The 20,197-nt window shown below is 41.8% G+C and overlaps 2 protein-coding genes across 3 annotated transcripts; one reads left to right on the top strand and one right to left on the bottom strand.

The window, feature by feature from the left end:
- Positions 1–301: 301 nt before the first annotated feature.
- Positions 302–17,720, top strand: vps28 (VPS28 subunit of ESCRT-I). Of its 2 annotated transcripts, none has more exons than XM_060942970.1 (10): positions 302–381; positions 3,545–3,610; positions 4,188–4,216; positions 4,298–4,335; positions 4,450–4,539; positions 4,621–4,726; positions 4,980–5,081; positions 6,304–6,357; positions 6,474–6,565; positions 16,105–17,720. In XM_060942970.1, exons 2-10 carry the CDS (start codon positions 3,571–3,573, stop codon positions 16,223–16,225), a joined length of 672 nt encoding a protein of 223 aa, XP_060798953.1. In that variant the 5' UTR covers positions 302–381; positions 3,545–3,570; the 3' UTR covers positions 16,226–17,720. The 2 variants fall into 2 exon arrangements, with proteins under 2 accessions (XP_060798953.1, XP_060798954.1); XM_060942971.1 differs by having other exon boundaries at positions 351–428.
- Positions 11,313–15,321, bottom strand: LOC132900064 (zinc finger protein 862-like). The gene is made up of 7 exons (XM_060942100.1): positions 14,611–15,321; positions 13,777–14,074; positions 13,529–13,649; positions 13,213–13,414; positions 12,921–13,090; positions 12,585–12,793; positions 11,313–12,461 (listed from the first exon to the last, which is right to left on the bottom strand). The coding sequence occupies exons 1-7, from the start codon at positions 14,925–14,927 to the stop codon at positions 11,478–11,480; spliced, it is 2,301 nt and encodes a 766-aa protein (XP_060798083.1). The 5' UTR covers positions 14,928–15,321; the 3' UTR covers positions 11,313–11,477.
- Positions 17,721–20,197: the final 2,477 nt, after the last annotated feature.

Consider the following 20,197-nt stretch of genomic DNA (forward strand, 5'->3'; position numbering starts at 1 on the left):
TGATGTATAGCTGGAACACTGAGTGTATTTACTGGTCAGCTAGTAGTACAAAAATACAGGGAAAGAAACTGCAATAAGGAAGTGTATTGTATTCAGGGAGATCCTGATGCTGCAACAGAACTGTAACACTCTGCAATAGTGTTTTTAAAAACAAACAGCACCTATTTACTTTCGAGGTTAGCTCTATGGAGAACCCATGTGCTCTTCCCACATTTAGGATGACTGTTTTTCATGTCAGTGGCCTTTGAGAAAACCTGAATTATGGCATGCTGAGAAATTTAAATATTAAATACTTGGCAACCAGAATCACTTCCTTCTCTTGACGCGACAGGATGTGACGTAGTAATTCTGCGACGAGCACTGACGTAAACACAAATTGAAGTGAGTTTTGTTTTGTTTTGTTTGTCAGTCAGTAGTCCGACTTTGGAGTAAGTTATTTAGGAGTATTATTGTTTTAAGTACGTAGCTGAATTTACTTATTTTTAAAATAAGTCTAAGGTTCAGATAAATCAAACACCGAGAAGCTAAACTCGTTGGCTAATTGTTATGCTATGCTATTATGCTATGCTAGCTGATACATTCGAACACAGTCCTCGAATAGACTGCGTTCATCATCTACATCATATCTCACCTTGGGTTTTAAGAAAAAAAACCCAATATTTTGCAACACATAAATATTTACATGTATCATTTTTAAATCGTGTACGTAGAAAGCGGCCTGTGTCACTCCTTATAGTTCCGCAATCCAGATTCAGACCCGGATTAGCCGCTTATTGACAAAATAGAAAATAATATCTCGAATCTAACCACTTACCCGTCTAATATAATCACCTTCGACTACGTTTTTGTGTTATGGGTTGTTTTACAATCAGGGTACGCAAGCTAAAAATCACATCTAACACTTATTATCTTCAGTATCGAAAGGCTTGACCAAATAAACTTGGTTGTTTATTGTAGCCCTGTGATAGCTCTATTACCATGCAAAAAAAAAAATTTGGTGATAAGGTTATTTTTGGTGAATGTATGGCAATATGTGTCATATTTAGCAAAATTACTCGTGTCATTTAAAAAAAGTGCTTTTTTGACCACAGGTAGCTCCAAAAGGGATGCACTTACATCATTCTTTATACCATAAAACACATATTTGGTTCCATATCATTGGAAACATAGTTAAGTTTTAATGTTGAATGCCAGTTAAGTTTTCAGACTATTTTGATCAAATTAGTATGTAATTGTGTCAAAAAAAGCTAATTTTTCAATATAAAATCTCATCTCATTATCTGTAGCCGCTTTATCCTGTTCTACAGGGTCGCAGGCAAGCTGGAGCCTATCCCAGCTGACTACGGGCGAAAGGCGGGGTACACCCTGGACAAGTCGCCAGGTCATCACAGGGCTGACACATATGCCGCTTTTCCACTACAAACGCGGCTGAGCCGTGCCGAGTCGAGCTGAGTCGAGCTGAGTGGGGCTGTTGGAGTTGCATTTCGACTACAACCGCGCTGAACCGTGCTGGCTGGAAGTGGGTGGACACATTGGGTGGAGTTAGCGAAAGTGGGTGGACGTCACGTGATGTCGTTAAGCAGCGCAAACAGTGACATCAGTGACAGTGGCGGAACAAGTCAGAGCCGGGCCGGGGGCGGGGCAAATGACCGGGCCCTTTATTAAAGCTTATCATAACATCATTTTAGGCTACAAAATGTCCGCAACTGCGGTGTTTACCAATTTCAACACTACCGGGTGCAACTATGTTATTTAGTACATCAAGTCCTTCAAACGAACATGTAACTCAGAAACAAAAAACATTAGGATACTGTACATGGCTCATAATAAAACATCAATAGCCTATACTGCGCACATTATTTGAAGGGCATACGAATGAGCGCTCAGAGGTTGCAACGCTGACAGGAAGAGTCAGAAATAAAAGGAGGGCGGTGCAAACCTCACTGAATGCACTGTGTTTACCAATTTCAACACTACGGGGTGCAACTATGTTATTTTGTACATTAAGTCCTTCAAACGAACATGTAACTCAGAAACAAAAAAACATTAGGTGACATACTGTACATGGCTCATAATAAAACATCAATAGCCTACTGCGCGCATTATTTGAAGGGCATACGACGAGCCTTGCGCTCCGCGAACTCGTCCACGATGCTCTGTATGTCACTGATTCAGTGATCTTTTCAGCGGTAGTCTCACGACCCGGAGAGTAAACAATAAACATGGAGGACATGGAGTCGTTAGTGTTGCTGGTCTTGGTGCTGTGGCTTGTTGTCACCGACAACGCCAACAGATACTGGCAAGAGCGTATAGATGAGGCGAGGCGCATAAGGCTTCAGAAATTCTCGTAATTCGTAATTCTTCTTCTTCCGGGTTTGCGGTGTTTACAGATCCCAGCGTGCTCGCGGGGCGTGTGTGGGCATGTGAGGACACTCCTCCTCACCAATCAGTGCACAGGGGAGTGTCTGCTCACGCCCCCAACCTCACTCGGCACGGCTTGGCTCGCTTCAGCCCCACTCCAAAACGGTGCGAGTTTTAGGGGCTAAGCAGGGCTGAAGCGAGCTGAGTCGTGCTGGTTTTTGGTAGTCGAAACGCGAGCCGTGTCGGGCTGAAGTGAGCTGAAAAAGGGTAGTGGAAAAGGGCCAATAGACACAGACAACCATTCACACTCACATTCACACCTACGGTCAATTTAGAGTCACCAGTTAACCTAACCTGCATGTCTTTGGACTGTGGGGGAAAACGGAGCACCCGGAGGAAACCCACGCGGACACGGGGAGAACATGCAAACTCCGCACAGAAAGGCCCTCGCCGGCCAAGGGGCTTGAACCCGGACCTTCTTGCTGTGAGGCGACAGCGCTAAGCACTACACCACCATGCCGCCCTTCAATATAAAATAACATATCTAAAATGATTATTTTCATCCTAAAATGTGGTCAAGATATTGGGACATAAATATTAGAGACAACTAACACAAAGCTTACAGCCTTGTATTTAAAAGCACTATGGAAGTAGTGGATTCCGAATTGTCCAAAAAAAAAAAAGTCCTCTCCGAGAATCACTTCATTTGTTTCTCCCAGCCCTGCTTAAAGCTACACTTAATTTACTTAGAAAAAAACCTAAATAGTTCATGAACATGCTATAACATTAGGTGAATGTTATGGACTACTAACAATTTCTTAACTGTTGGAATTTTATTTCTATCAGCTATTTTTTGACAAGGAGTCTTTGATAACATTTTTGCTACTTTTCTTCATCTTATAGCAGATTACACAAAACTACCATACACACATGTCAAAAAATTACCTGAAATCTGTTCTTTAACTTGTCCTTCACTTAAAAACTGGTACAAGAACCAGTTTGAATCAATTTGAATTTTGGACCCCTGTGACACAAACTTTGTACCCTGATTGTAAAACAACCCTTAAACAAGCCATCAGCTCACAGAGATGTGATGTGCGATTAGAGATCATGAGTATAGGAAGTGCAGATTTCTTTAGAGCAACTGTTAATAGACTGCTGTCTCTGTATTAATTGTCCAAAGGTGCAGAGAAACTTGAAGTTATCACCATGTTTCATGGAATACCTGCTTCAGGAGGGATGGGAGGCGGTAAGTCAGGAGATATTTTGCACCAGCAAGGATTAATACATCACTCATCACTATTTCAACCACAAGATGCTTGACATTTCATGATACTTTCATGGATGATGGGGTTGTTGTTTGTGTCCAGATCAATCAAAGAAAATACATGAACGAAAAAATAGCATAACGGAGAAAAGAAACAGTCTTACTGCGTATTATCACATTCTTGTACACACAACCATAAGATGTGGTTAGGATAAGGGGGGAAGCCATGTCTTAATGGTTAGAGAAGCAGCTTTGGGACCAAAAGGTTGCTGGTTCAATTCCCTGGACCAGCAGGAATAGCTGAAGTACGCTTGAACAAGGCACCTAACCCCCGATTGCTCCTCAGGCTGCTCTGGGTATGTTGTACGTCACTCTGGATAAGAGTGTCTGCTTAATGGCTGTAATGTAATGTAACAACCATAAGATGAGACCTAGAGATAGTCAGGCAGACCTAATATAACATACAGAAGATTTGTATCTTCTGCTGAAAACCTAACGTACACAAAAATAACTGCTTGTTATGCTTACCTAAATGTTCTTCTTATTTTATTATAACCAGCTCCAGCCAATAAGCCTGAATTGTATGAGGTAAGAGTCGCTTTATAAAATGCGGCAATAATATAATTTCCATTATATAACTTGTAACCTGATTCATCTGCTCTCGTGTAGGAAGTGAAACTGTACAAAAACGCCAGGGAACGGGAAAAGTAAGTAACAGTGCTAAGTAGTATTCTTTTACTTGTTTTAAAATGTTGTAAGTTATAAAATGAAATCTAAGCAGATTGCATGCAGTGTGTGTGTAATTTGTACTGTGTTGAAAGGTATGACAACATGGCTGAGCTGTTCGCTGTGGTAAAGACCCTCCAAGCGTTAGAGAAAGCGTACATTAAGGACTGCGTGACTCCCAATGAGTATGTTATGTATTGTTTAATTTTTAACACGAGTCACGTCACACTGTGCAGAGTGTTAGATTAAATGTCACACTCTTTCAGGTACACGGGCGCCTGCTCCAGATTGCTTGTGCAGTACAAAGCTGCTTTCAAACAGGTCCAGGCATCAGATGTTGGCTCAATCGATGACTTTTGTAGGAAATACAGGGTAATTAGTTGCAGTTTCACAAACGCTGTTTTATAAGATGACTGTTTGATCGATTTTTACTTCTTTACAACTATTTCCTCATTTCTGTCATGATAGAACAGGATTTTTCAACAGTGACACTGTTTTATTCAAAAAGCATCGATTAAAGTTTTATTAAAGATAAATGATGTAAAAGGTTTATGGCTGAATTTACTGTCGCTGTCTTTGTGAACTAACTCACTCCTCTGATTAATATCCTTCTGTACTGTTTCAGCTCGACTGTCCACTAGCGATGGAGAGAATAAAAGAAGACCGCCCAATCACCATAAAGGATGACAAGGGCAATCTGAATCGCTGCATTGCGGATATTGTATCTGTAGGTTTTTTTTCTCCCCACCTCAATCTTATTAGAGCTTTGAATTTTAAGAATTGCATTCAGTACCTCTGCTTGGATAAATGCCACAGACCAGTAGGTCCAACAGTTCCATCAAACTGATTTTCTTTTGTACGCTGTTTTGCGCCAAGACACAATTTATTATCCTGCAGAATCCCGGTCTCAATACTCACCTTTATAGTCTGTCTATTCTGCTTCAAAATGGTATCCGGATGCCCTTCCCAGTTCAGCATGCACTGTGATGGCAGAATGGCACAGATTCCTTTTGCGATAGTGCTCTGATACAAAATATACACGTCGATTGTTTTTCTGTTTAATGGATTTTTTTTCCAAAGATTTGCCCATCCTGCTTGAACACAAGATTCTGAATTGCCCCAATCTCTTTACCCTATCATATTAACCAATTATTAACTTAGTCTTAAAGTGCATATTCTGCACCAATTTCGTTTTCTTTAATATGAAAGTATGTCCCTTTACACACTCCTCCAGAAGGGTAATTTTGCACAAGGCCATCTGTCTACAGCAGAAAAAAATAAAATAATAAAACGCGTCTGGAAAAATCCCAAGGGAGTCTGGAGCCAGATTCGTGACGTCACCTGCGGAAGCGCCAGCAGGCTGCGCGAGCTTTGCACGGTTTCAGTGCACAGCCTGTGTAGCCCAAGCGCTCCCATTTCTCTCTCACTGTCCGGTCTTTTGGAAAACGATGAGTACTAATCCCATCAAGATTGGTGTTGCTACACCCTCCTACGATACATCTGTTAACCATTTTAATAATTACGCGATAACGTTGAAGAAATTTGCAGAAAACCACCAGGTCGTTTTCTCATAAACAAACCAGCGCTGGCGTAGGATTCAGAGGGAGGCGTCCCGCATGCGACGTCACGAAAATCAATGTTTGCTGGGAAATCCAAATGCAAAGTTTTTTCAGAGGCGGACCAATTCGCCTCAGATGGCTTGATTTCAACTGAATTTTTCTGGTATTGCGCAAGGTAAAAAAAAAATTGCGCAAAATGTGACAGATATTTGACCAAAGTTTAATATAAAATAGGAGAATTACATTGATCTTGCTCCTGAATTTACCCGTGATATGCACTTTAACATAAACATAGCTACCGATGGATGTCTTTTTACTTTATTTATAATGATTGTGTGGATAAGTGCTAAGGCTCTGTCCTGTTCATCCCTGATGCCTTTTATTTTCTAGCTCTTCATCACGGTCATGGATAAACTGAGGCTGGAGATTCGAGCCATGGATGAGGTATTCACATTTCACCTGTTTGTGGATTTAGACTTGTAAAAGAGAGTTTAAAAACAGTCAGTCCCAGAGGCAGTTTGGCTGTCAGGAACATCTTTGCTTGTTGCTGTGTATTTCAGATCCAGCCAGACCTTCGGGAACTGATGGAGACGATGAACAGAATGAGCAACATGCCACCAGATTCAGAGGCCAAAGACAAAGTCAATCTTTGGTAAACATGTACTGCAAATCATCATCATCATCGTATTTCCCTCTTGGCACATTACTGGCCTTGGGGCGCTCCTGATGGGGGTAGTCTAACATCCATCAGTTGCATAAGCCTTGTTTTGTCCATCATACACCGTCTAGCCTGTGTCCTATCCACCCCAAGCAACTTTTCGACCTTAGTCCAGACTTTGGTCGGTGTTCTACAATCAAAAAGAACTTGCTTTTGTATGGCCCAGTTTTGTAACCTGCAAACATGGCCTAGGTATTTCAAATACTGGCGTTGACAGAAGATGCGGATAGGAGGAGTGTTTGTAAGTTCCCTCAGTTTTTCATTAGAAATTTTGTATCTCGGCGGCACGGTGGCGTAGTGGTTAGCGCTGTCGCCTCACAGCAAGAAGGTCCGGGTTCGAGCCCCGTGGCCGGCGAGGGCCTTTCTGTGTGGAGTTTGCATGTTCTCCCTGTGTCCGCGTGGGTTTCCTCCGGGTGCTCCGGTTTCCCCCACAGTCCAAAGACATGCAGGTTAGGTTAACTGGTGACTCTAAATTGACCGTAGGTGTGAATGTGAGTGTGAATGGTTGTCTGTGTCTATGTGTCAGCCCTGTGATGACCTGGCAACTTGTCCAGGGTGTACCCCGCCTTTCGCCCGTAGTTAGCTGGGATAGGCTCCAGCTTGCCTGCGACCCTGTAGAACAGGATAAAGCGGCTAGAGATGATGAGATGATGAGATTTTGTATCTCCAATCTAGTTCACTGTCATCGGACACTTGCTTTTCTCTTGTGGGAGCATTGATGCGTTGAAACCCACCCTTGACCATTTTCCTTAGAAATCCATTCCAGATCACTTCCACTGTATCCAACTCTTTTTCAGTCAGTGCACATGCCTGTATACTATATAGAAGGCGAGATCGCACGCACGTGGTGAGGAATCTGACTCGAGTTGATAGTTTGACTCGCTTATCTGTGAGGATATGTTTTAGCTCATTCCATTTCTGGTAGGCCGCTCCAGTTCTTGCAAATAGGAAACGAGACGTCTTTTCTTCATCGTTGGTAATTGTATACCCGAGGTATTTAAAAACCCTTACATTCTTAATTTTGTTACCATCAATGGTGAGCAGACTTGCCTGGCTCTTTATTTCCTCATTTACGTTGAAGGCCATAGTTTCTGTTTTTACATAAGACATTTTCAAGCCGAAGCGTGCAAAGGTTCGATCGTAAATCTCTAGGGTGTTCTTTAGTTCATCTATTGAGTTTGCAAAAATCGCCTCATCATCAGCATACAGTAATTCGGTAATCTGGGTAGTTCCACGTGCTGGGGCCTCTGAGCGGTATTCCCGTGGTGATCCTTCATTGGGAATGCAGTATGTAACGTTCACACCTGCACCTGGGCAATCCCTTAGTACTTCATTTCGTGCTACCCTGACTACAAAGTCCATATAGATATTGAATAGGACAGGGGACTCAAGTGCGCCTTGGCGACATCCTACCAGTGTGTCGAAGAGATGCTTACTTCCTTTCACAAACGCTTTTGTGCCGGTGTACAGTGCATGCAGTATGGATACTAAATGGGGGGATTTTAGTCTGATCTTCAGACACTTAAATAAGGCATCCCTTGGTATCCAGTCGTATGCTGCTTTGAGGTCCACAAATGCTATGTACACTGGTTTCTTTGATCTCTGTGTTTTCAAGTAGCTGGCGTAGTGTATATATATTGCGTCTGTAGTTGACCTGTTTGCTCTAAAGCCAAACTGTGATTGCAGGAGGATGTACTCATAGGTTTCCCTTATTCTTTCAACAACTATTCCAGACAGGACTTTGGATATCGTGGCTATTATACTGAGCCCTCTGTAATTCTCTGCCAGTGATCTTAAACCCTTCTTGTATAGGCAAGTAATACTAGCTGTTAGCCACTTTGCTGGAACTTGAGCACAAGACCAAATCAAGCTGATGAGTAATACCATAAAGTTAAGAAGACCTAATGATTGCGAATATTTCAGTTGTTCAGCATATATTTTATCTGTTCCTTGACATTTGCCATTCTTAAGTTTCTTGATACTGTGTTCTGTTTCTCCTCGCTCTGGTACTGAGTCATCTATTTTCGGAGCATCATCTGGTGGCAATATGTATGGGTAATTCTCCGGATGTTCCAGTTCGGGCTGTGGTTCATACCCACGATTATTATGAAATATTATGAAAGATCTATAGGAACTAGGATACCTTTATTTTTTCCTTTAATTTGGCACTTATCTGGAGCTCTGTTTAGGAAATCTTTGATGAAAAAAACCCCCACTTTTACAAAGTTTTCCATTTACCTCAATTGTATTTGTTCAAACAAGGCATGTCTTTTAGGTTAGCACTAGAGCTATGAGGTTGATTAGGGTCAGCTAGCTCACCCGAAATCCTTTCTTTAAACATCCACGTCAAACAATTTCCAATTCTGAAATCATGTCACACAGATTTGCTGATCATCCAGGACAGTGTTTCTTAATCACTGGGCCGCGGCCCATTAGTGGGCCTGGAAGCGCCATCTAGTGGACTGCAAATTTTTTTTCAAGTTTGAAGCCAAATACTAAATAGTTCAGGATGTCATATGGCCCTTTTCCACTACCCTTTTTCAGCTCACTTCAGCCCAACACGGCTCGCGTTTCGACTACCTCAGAGCGGCGCAACTGGGCTCGCTTCAGCCTTACTCAGCACCCAAAACTCGCACGGTTTTGGAGTGGGGCTGAAGTGAGCCAAACCGAGCCGAGTGGGGCTAGGGGCGTGAGGAGACACTCCCCTGTGCACTGATTGGTGAGGAGGAGTGTCCTCACATGCCCACACACGCCCCGCGAGCACGCTGGGATCTGTAAACACCGTAAACCCGGAAGAAGAATAATTACGAATTACGAGAATTTCTGAAGCCTTATGCGCCTCGCCTCATCTATACGCTCTTGCCAGTATCTGTTGGCGTTGTCGGTGACGACAGGCCACAGCACCAAGACCAGCAACACTAACGACTCCATGTCCTCCATGTTTATTGTTTACTATCCGGGTCGTGAGACTACTGCTTAAAAGGTCACTGATGTCACTGTTTGCGCCGCCTAACGACATCACATGACGTCCACCCACTTTCGCTAACTTCACCCAATGTGTCCACCCACTTCCAGCCAGCACGGTTCAGCGCGGTTGTAATCGAAATGCAACTCCAACAGCCCCACTCAGCTCGACTCAGCCCAACTCAGCACGGCACGGCTCAGCCCAACTCAGCCGCGTTTGTAGTGGAAAAGCGGCATTAGTGTCCCAAATCTGGTAGCTGGTTTGATGTACACATTTCAAGTGGAATAAATACATTTGTGGGTAAATTAAGAAGAATAAGGCTTTTATTATTGTCACATTCGTCCTTGGCATGCGCGCGCACACAGAGTGTGCACATGCAGTGGGCAGAATAAATAAATACGTTTGTGGGTAAATGATATGGATCTGATATGGAGGACTGAGAACCGAACAGCTGTGGTTTGTTTACACCCAATACTAAAATTTCTAGGGTCCTAGCAACCATCGCAAAGATGCGTACAAAGCCCAGAAATTCCTCCTTACCCGGGCAAAAACGATACAGGATTTATCTTGTAGTGTCCTGATCCCCAGATCTTTAACCCAGCCACATATAAAAAGTTGCACTCCTCCATGCTCTTCCAGGTTTCCATCTGTGTGTCCGTGTAGAACGATGTCTGCAGCACCAGGTAGTTTGAGATGTCGGGGAACTCAACAGATGGATAATTTTCCAACTCATAATGAATGAATGAATGAATAACTTTTTATTTAAACACGATAAGTTGATCAGCAGAGCTGGTGGGATCATGCACGTACAGATACAAATAATTGCAAATACAAAAGACTAAAAATATACACCATCTTTAAAAAAAAAAACTTAAATCTGTTGATTATCTGTTAATTATCTTCACATAATAATAATAATTTCAATTTATATAGTGCCTTTCTCAAAACCCAAGGTCACTTTACAATTATCTCATCTCATTATCTCTAGCCGCTTTATCCTGTTCTACAGGGTCGCAGGCAAGCTGGAGCCTATCCCAGCTGACTACGGGCGAAAGGCGGGGTACACCCTGGACAAGTCGCCAGGTCATCACAGGGCTGACACATAGACACAGACAACCATTCACACTCACATTCACACCTACGGTCAATTTAGAGTCACCAGTTAACCTAACCTGCATGTCTTTGGACTGTGGGGGAAACCGGAGCACCCGGAGGAAACCCACGCGGACACGGGGAGAACATGCAAACTCCACACAGAAAGGCCCTCGCCGGCCACGGGGCTCGAACTCGGACCTTCTTGCTGTGAGGCGACAGCACTAACCACTACACCACCATGCCGCCACTTTACAATTATAGGGAACAAAAAAAAAAACTTATTATTAAAAAATTAAATTAATTAATAGTTTGCATAACTGTTGTCTTTGTCAGGGGTTTTTCTAGAAAAAAGTAGTATGAGGGAGCACACATTCGCATGGATGCGAGGGAGCGAAGCAACCGGGGGGGGGTGCGCGGAGGGGGGGGGTCCCCCCCTTCCGCAGTGCGAAGCCTTTGAAAAATTGAAGCTTAAATGGGACATTCTGAGGCTATCTTAGAGAGAAATTCTAGCACTTGCGGTCATCCTGAAACTTAAGAAAACAAGACATTATCATCAACAGTTGAACTATTGAGGAACTGTTCTGTTAGAAGTGCACAATCCTGTAAATGAAAACATGACAAATTTAAAAATATTGGCCAAACTTTTATTTACTTAAGTCTTGGATTGTACTTGCATACTTGTGCATGATGTGTTACAGTACTTGCAATCGCACACTAACCAGGGTTATACCACTATGACATTAACAATTACAGAGACTGTCACTGCTACCAGTAAAACAAAGACCGTTACAACAACAGTCGCCTGTTCCTTAGGCTGCCCCAACGCATCAATGCCTTGTCAAAGTCAAAGCTGTCGATGGCAGGCCCCTCAATCCTGATCCGGAGGAGATGGTTAAGGTTGGTGTTTGTCAGTGTGGACCTCAGCCTTGTTTTTACCCTTTTGAGAGTGGAGAAGGCCCTCTCACAGTCAGCTGTATGCACAGGGATAACCACCATTCTGACATAGAGGGAGGCTATGTTTGGATATTGGCAGGCTAGTGTTGGGTTGGCAGATAGCACCTGGCACATGTCCTTTGGTGACTTCTGACGGTAACTGCCCAGGTGCTGTCTGAAGGCAATCCATTCATCCCGAAGTTCTTCCCTGTCAATGGGGGAATGGCCATCTGAGTAGAAGGTGGACAGCTTGTCCATCTCCGCCCATCCGTACTCTCCAGTCATGGAGTCTGGTAGGCAGCCAGGGTCCAGCACACCAAATGCTGCCAGGAGTTCCATTTGGGGGAACCGCTCCTCCAGGTTCTCTACAAGATTGTCGATGAAAGCACTTCGAACATGTGCAAATTCCTCCCGCTGCCGGTCAGAGACTAGGATGTCTAGACCATCCAGCCGTCCCCCTGGGCCCAGGTCCACATCCAGGTCGGCCAGCCGTCCACCTTCAAGTGGCTGATCCCTGGCCAGCTGCATCACTTGCTTTTTTGTCTCCACTGCCTTGTGGATTTCTGTCAGGTCAAGCTTTTTTTGCTGGAAACACTTGCTGAGGGCTGACAGATGAGGAAGAACATCACACAGCAGGTAGAGGGTTGCTATGGTCTTGTACGCATGTAGCCAGCTCCAGAGAGCTTTGGCCATAGCAACCCCCTTACCTGTCTCCTGATGGAGATGTACCAGAACGCTACGCAGTGATCTATAAAGGGCTTTTGTCGCAGCATCATGGGACAGCCACCTCACGTCCTTTGCTTGGTTCAACTTCAACTCCATGTCCTGGAGGATGTTCTGTAAGAATAATTCAATAAACGTTGTAATGATGGACAAGTTACAACTGCTTTGAAACAGTAAAACAATACTTTATTGCAGTTTCCAGGACACATGGCTCTTGTAAAAATGAATATGGTTTACCTGTATCTCTTTCAGGCCTTCCGATCGAACTGCACTGCCGTTGTAGTAGAGGTACAGGCTCATGAGGTTCGGCTTGAAGACGTTGCCAATGTATTTCACCTTGTTACCAGCTTGTCCGACGGCAAGGGCCAGTCTGTGTGCAATGCAGTGGATACTTACTATCTTTGCATTGTCCTCCTTAAGCTGTGTGGCAACACCACTTCGATTTCCTGTAGAGGGAATAAAATAAATTGTTTGCTTTTATTAGCTGATACGTAACCCAGTAGGGGCTAGGTTTTGATTTTTGTGTCTTTGTAGATATACTTCATTTAGATAACAAATGTATTTAAAACTCACCTATCATACATGCTGCTCCATCTGAGCCAAAACCAGCCACCTTCTGGATGGACAGATCATTTTCCTCCATGTAGTGACTGAGGGCAGCTTTGACAGTGTCGGCCTTTCCATCTTTTAACGCCACAACCTTCAGAAAGTTGGCTTGAAACTTGCCATCACCATTGATACACCTGCAACAGATAATATTGTTACATGTGATCAGCTAGAACAAATATGGAATGTTGCATGACATTTTACTGTATGTAACACTGTCACATATTACATGTATAAGTAATTTACATTCAACATGTACCTGCAGTATAGGACCAGCTCATTGGTTGTCGAGATGTCCACCGTTTCGTCGCACATCAGTCCCAGGAATGGGCTGCCTCTGATGGTGGTCAGCTGGTCCTCCTCCAACTGAGTGCCAAGGACACTCAAGAATTCATCTACAACTTTGCTGCTGGTGTATGTGGCATTTCCACCAACATTCAGCCGGTTGAACACCTCACAACCTGTCACGAAAGTCATGAAAAAGGCCATAATTAGCAGTGTTGAAATTATAACAAAGTTTTTTAGGCACAATTTTTTTGAAGAATTAATTTACTCAAAGTAAGGGTACTCCTTACCTAACTCGGTGGTCGCAAACTTCACCAAGTCCTTGAAATTGGTGTGGTGAGGTATTTCCTTTTTTGCTAGGTGATAGACCACCTTCAGTGCCGCCTTCACGGCTTCTTGATTCAAGGAAACCTGGACAGGAAGATTAGCAGGGGAAACCATGTCAAGATAAACTCAAATTAAACCAAGAAAACATGTGCAAGGAGAGAAATTATATTTTGAGATTTGTTGAACACTGACATGAAGACTTTTTACTTACAGTGTTTGCCATGGCTTGGCCAATGCCTCCATTCATCTCTGCGGCAATGCGGGCGTTTTCTGTCGCCTGCGCCGTTCGATGTTGTTTGGATTTTGCATGATTCCGCGCCTTGTCAACCCGCAAGCTGGTGCAGGGAATCTTGCTCCAGATATATTCCCCATTTTGTTGGCGCTGGTTGTGCCGCTTACAAATGCGGCACATCATCCCTGTTTTATTGTTGACAGGATAAAGCCAGGGGTATCCCTTCTCCCATGCCTCCTGGTATCCAACCAGATGTCCTGAGTTCTTTTTCTTGGGCCTTCGTTTCATATTGGTAAAAAGAAAAAAAAAATCAGCTTCATCGTAGACCCCATTATATCGGGTCTTCGGAGTCTCAGTTTATGTTACAATGTATAAGTTGAAAACAAACCAAAAAATGGACATAGCTTCACTGTAGACCTGGGGTCTTTGTCTATTTTGTCAACATTGGAAATTTAAATAACACTTTGACACAAACTAAAAACAATACTCAATTCAAATTACACACAACTACAACTACTAATTCCTCATTATTCAAATTGTGACTTACTCTACTATGATTGAAATTGAAATTTATATTTAGAATTCAAATCCATTCAAGTTGCACAGAAATAAACATTCACTAGAGAAATCTGATGTTTTCTTATACTTAGAGTTAGTTGTTCATAATGAATGAAAAAAATAATTCCAGAATTATTTTCTCTAAAAGAAAACTGTTATAAATAAAGTATATTTTGTAAAGTTGGAATCTAACTCAATTAACATAAACTTTTAAAGTTTGAGACCATGCAAAAAAAAGTATTAAAAAATACATACTTGAACTTTTCCAGGAACTTGGCCCTTTTCTCATTTTGCTTCTCCATTGAACACTCGGTGCTTTCATCCGAACAAGACACCTGGTCTTCATTCGTCGCTGATTCTGCGCCGCCGTCAAAGCGCTCGGTTGACGCGTCCTTCAATGTGGACCCGGACCTGTCGGCATGGACCGATCTCTCGATTGTCGCGACCTCGCTATTGGAAACATCTTTATCTGCTTTGTGACCGAAAAAAGAAGTCATCTTCTTCTGCCCCGGACATTCTTTAGCTTTCTTCCGTTTTGTGCCGCGGGATGACATCTTTAAATGCCCAAGCATAAACCAAAATAACTCGCAATCATAAGCGCCCGCGCTAGTGGGTGAAAGGTCATTCAATCTCGAGAAACAAGTCAGCTGACCTTACATATTACCCATAGACATCAAATCTCGCGATAACAGAAAACAACATGGCGACTCGGTCGGGGAAACTCCGATTCGGATCGTTTTTGCACTGTTAAACTTTTGGATCGGAATATTTTTGGAGTAATTAAAACACATTTGGGGAACAGACACATTGTCAAGTGGTGGTACTGGGATATTTTCACGGAGAAAAGATCATTTTGAGAAATATTGTATGTTGTATGGCAGCATGTAAGTGCACAGCCCAAGTGTGACTTAGGTTAAATCGGCATTCCGGTAAGAGGGCGCAAGCCGGGAGTATGAGGGCGCAGCGCCCCTGTTCCCTTATTTAGAAAAAACCCTGTTTGTAATTAGTTCCGGCTACAATAGGATCAAAATTTATTCTATTAATGTCAAATTTAGCAAGTAAATTTTTCTTTCATAGGAAAAATCCTTCTTTGTTAGCGTGTAAGGATCTAATCCCATCGAGTGGTTTCTGTATCCACTTCTTTTGAGTGTACTACTTGCTTTTAATAACTTGCTTGTTTGCTGGACACAAACATGGCAATAAGTTCTTGTGTTAATGGACCAGACTCCACTTTTGGATCATTAATCCCTTTTGACTGACAATGGCTTCAGGCACATCCATACAGTTTTAAATACAATACCTACAATTAAAAACAGGTTGTTTTTATTGCATTTATTTAATTCCTGGGCTCTCATCTGTAACAGGGAGTGATGTTGCATCCCATTAATACACTTTGCAATAGATTATTAGATTCTAATAGAATAGATGAGCCAAAATAATTGGGGATCTTTTTTAATGGGCCCCGACTCGTTACAAGTATGAGTAGGTGGGCCTTAAAGTAGAAACGGTTGAGAACCCCTGATCTAGGACACTTGATATAATCTATACACATAAACAGAATGTTGCAATGAAGCTGAACACTGTAACATTACAGCAGTGACCATCTTTAACAACTGGAATGTCCTCTACATCCTGAAATTTTCAATGCAGAATTGTTTCTTGAGGTTTTTTTTCTTTTGCAGATGAGTAATAATAATATATCTACTAAATGAATTCTTCCTCTTTTTTTTTTCTTCCCCCTTTCTTCAGGTTGACTACACTGAGCAGCATGTCTGCCTCTGATGAGCTGGATGACTCCCAAGTTCGCCAGATGCTTTTTGACCTGGAGTCTGCCTACAATGCCTTCAACCGGTTCTTACACTCGTCCTAAACAACACTTCCATCTTCCACCAGAACTCGCTTTGTAACCAGCCTGGTCTCTGTAAATGAGTTCCCTTTGCTCTTAACCAGAATCCTTTGATACAGAACTCTGGTGTTTGAGACTATAGTGACTCCTTGTGATCAAGCAGAGATGTGGTGTGGAATATCTCTCTCTCTCTCTCTGTCTGATATTACTATCCATCTCTTAGTTTCATACCTCTAACTTATATAGTTGAATTTAACAAATGACTATTTCTTTATATCCTTGTTTCATATATTCTAGTGTCCTGCACCTTCTTGACAGAAGCCTTGTATATTCACGTCACTGAAAATCTGGGATTAGAGTTAGATTTTAAACACGTCTAAATTTACTTACCTTCTGTCCAGGTTTCCTTTTGCAATGATCATATTTTTACATTTTGCAGTAAAACAATAATCAGTTCTGGTTTGCATTAATTTTAATGTCTTTCAGAAGTTTATAATATAATTAAATTGCTACGACAGTCCATTTATTAGGTACTAAAGGGGTAGTACCAGAAGGCAATTCAGTATATACCCTCAGAAAAAAGTACCCTGTATCTTTTGTGTCTTTAGTGTGCATTTTTTTCCTGTAAAAGGGCATGAAGTGTACCTTTATTACTTAAAAAAAAAGTAATTAAAGGTACGCTAGATATCCTTATGGTGTAACTCCATCCATGCTGCTTATCCAGTGCCGACTGCAGGTGAGCTGGAGCCAATCCCCAGCTGACATTTAGTGAGAGGTGGGGTGCGTCCTTGACAGGTTACCAGTTTACTGTGGGGCTAACACAGAGACAAACAACCATTCACACCTATGGGCAGTTTAGTGCTGACCTAATCCACAGGTCTTTGAACTGTGGGAGGAAACTTGGGTACCTGGAGGAAACCCACGCAGGAATGAGGAGAACATGCAAACTTCACACAGAAAGGTCCCAGTCGACCAGCAGGTTCGAACGCAGAGCCTGCTTTTAATGAGGTGACCGTGTTACTCACTGCGTCACTGTGCTGCTACTTAAGGTGTAACCATGTTCTTTAAGTCTTAAAGGTCCACTATGTTCATTTTACCATGGAAAGGATAAATACAGCCAGAACAAAAGATGTACTCTGAAGGTGGAGCACCCCAGTGATAAAGAAAGGTACAGTTTAGTACTTTTTTCTGAGACTTGTCATGCTTGTACCACCTCAACATTCAGATCTTGCAGAAAAAAAGAAACCAGCGTGTTTAAATTGGGTGAAGAAAATATTATTTTAACTTTAATGCATTATCTGATTTGTTTTGTGGTAACTTTTTTTTTTTTGCGCTTCTATTTGATCACACTGAGTTTCTGTAAATGATGGGATCGTGATATACACATTCATTGCTCTTTTTGGAGAAATTGGTTTCATTGTACTGTATGCTCTAAGTCATATTTATTAAAGTAACACTGTTGGGGGGAGTTTTGGAAATAAAACATGGCCGTCTTTTAAAAATAAAATTGTTAATCAAATCCATGTTCTGAAATGTTATTCCATATTGGCCAGTGATACTGTAAATATGATATGGCCAAAAGTATGTAGACACCTACCCATAATAATCATCTGTGCTTGTTGAAAATCCCATTCGAGATTTAGCTGTGAAAATAACCCCCACTCTTCTGGGAAGATTTTCCACTAGATTTTGGAGTGTAGCTGTGAAGACTTGTGTTCACAAGAGCATTGATGTCAGGCGAGAAGTCCTGAAGTGCAGTCTGTGTTCATACCGTTCATACCATGACTGAAAGAATTGGTTTGGAACCTGAAAAGTTGGTTCGCAGCTGGAATCAAAATATACAGTGGCATGCAAAAGTTTGGGCACCCTTACTGAAAATGTCTGTTACTGTGAATAGTTAAATGAGAAGATGAACTGATCACCAAAAGGCATAAATGTAAAGATGAGACATTTTCAGTGTTTTCTGCAAGATTTGTGTATTATTTTTGTTTTGTACAATTGGAGAGTGAAAAAAGAAAAGGAATACCATGTGAAAGTTTGGGCACCCCAGTACATTTGAGTTCTCAGGTAACTTTTACCAAGGTTCCAGACCTTAATTAGCTTATTGAGCTGTGGTTTGTTCAAATTCTTTGTTAGGAAAGGTCAGATGATGCAGATTTCAAAGCTGTATAAATTCTCTGACTCCTCAAACTTGTCCCTAAAATCAACAGTTATGGGCTCCTCTAAGCAACTCCCTAGCATTCTGAATAATAAAATAATTGATGCTCACAAAGCGGGAGAAGGCTACAAGAACATAGCAAAGTGTTTTCAGGTAGCTGTTTCCTCAGATTGTAATGCTATTAAGAAATGGCAGTTAACAGAAACAGTGGAGATCAAGGTGAGGTCTGGAAGATGAAGAAAACTTTCTGAAAGAACTGCTCGCTGGATTGCTAGAAAGGCAAATAAAAACCCCTGTTTGACTGCAAAAGACCTTCAGAAAGATTTAGCAGACGCTGGAGTGGTGGTGCACTGTTCTACTATGCAGTGACACCTGAACAAATATGACCTTCATGAGAGTCATGAGAAGAAAACCTTTCCTGCATCCTAGCCACAAAATTCAGCGTCTGAAGTTTGCAAATGAACATCTAAATAAGCCTGATGCATTTTGGAAGCAAGTCCTGTCGACTGATGAAATCAAAATAGAACTTTTTGGCCACAATGTGCAAAGGTATGTTTGGAGAAAAAAGGGTGCCAAATTCCAGGAAAAGAACACCTCTCCAACTCTGAAGCATGGGTGTGATCATGCTTTGGGGTTGTGTTGCAGCCAGTGGCACAGGGCACATTTCATTGGTCGAGGGAAGCATGGATTCGAATAAATACCAGCAAACTCTGGAAGCAAACATCACACCATCTGTAAAAAAGTTGAAGTTAAAAAGAGGATGGGTCCTACAATAAGACGATGATCCAAAACACACCTCAAAATCTACAATGGAATACATCAAGAGGCACAAGCTGAAGGTTTCGCCCTGGCCCTCACAGTCCCCTGACCTAAACATCATTTGAAAATCTGTGGATAGATCTCAGAAGAGCAGTGCATGCAAGACAGCCCAAGAAACTTGTAGAACTGGAAGCCTTTTGCAAGGACGTCTGTGTGAAAATCCTTCAGGTAAGAACTGAAAGATTATTAGCTGGCTACAAAAAGTGTTTACAAGCTGTGATACTTGCCAAAGGGGGTGTTACTAAGTACTGACCATGCGGGGTGCCCAAACTTTTGCTTCAGGCCCTTTTCCTTTTTTGTCATTTTAAAAATGTAAAAGATGAAAATAAAAAATTGGTTTTGCTTCAAATATAAAGGGAATGAGTCATCTTTAACTTTATGCCTTTTGGAGATCATTTCATCTTCAACTTGCTTAACTTCACAGTAACAGTAATTTTGACCAGGGGTGCTCAAACTTTTGCATACCACTGTAACTGGTTCTTCCAGTGTGAACCATGATGACATCAGTGGGCATGTCATTAGTTTGGATAGGATGCATGGAGAATGCGATGAAAAATGATTGATAGATCTGGAGGAAAAAAAAACCAGACCAAAAACAAATAAGATAGCCTTTTATTATCCCACAAGGGGAAATTTACATTGTTATAGCAGCAAAATACAGTATATAAAGAGAAAAAGATAAGGCAGTGAAGGAGTAGTGCAAAAGTACTAAGTATACAAAAAAGTGTGTGTGTATATATATAGTGCTGAGCGTAAATGAGTACACCCCCTTTGAAAAGTAACATTTTAAACAATATCTCAATGAACACAATTTCCAAAATGTTGACAAGACAAAGGTTAATATAACATCTGTTTAACTTATAACATGAAAGTAAGGTTAATAATATAAACTTAGATTACACATTTTTCAGTTTTACTCAAATTAGGGTGGTGCAAAAATGAGTACACCCCACAACAAAAACTACTGCATCTAGTACTTTGTATGGCCTCCATGATTTTTAATGACAGCACCAAGTCTT

The sequence above is a fragment of the Neoarius graeffei genome, chromosome 16, assembly GCF_027579695.1.
Source record: "Neoarius graeffei isolate fNeoGra1 chromosome 16, fNeoGra1.pri, whole genome shotgun sequence".
Classification (NCBI taxonomy): domain Eukaryota; kingdom Metazoa; phylum Chordata; class Actinopteri; order Siluriformes; family Ariidae; genus Neoarius; species Neoarius graeffei.

Coding starts and splice junctions, on each gene's coding strand:
- vps28 (XM_060942970.1), top strand. CDS start 3,571: ATGTTTCATGGAATACCTGCTTCAGGAGGGATGGGAGGCG. Junction 4,217..4,297: donor ATAAGCCTGAATTGTATGAG/GTAAGAGTCGCT, acceptor GCTCTCGTGTAG/GAAGTGAAACTGTACAAAAA. Junction 6,358..6,473: donor AGATTCGAGCCATGGATGAG/GTATTCACATTT, acceptor TGTGTATTTCAG/ATCCAGCCAGACCTTCGGGA.
- LOC132900064 (XM_060942100.1), bottom strand. CDS start 14,927: ATGCTTGGGCATTTAAAGATGTCATCCCGCGGCACAAAACGGAAGAAA. Junction 13,091..13,212: donor GAGCTGGTCCTATACTGCAG/GTACATGTTGAA, acceptor TATCTGTTGCAG/GTGTATCAATGGTGATGGCA. Junction 12,462..12,584: donor AAGGCCTGAAAGAGATACAG/GTAAACCATATT, acceptor TTATTCTTACAG/AACATCCTCCAGGACATGGA.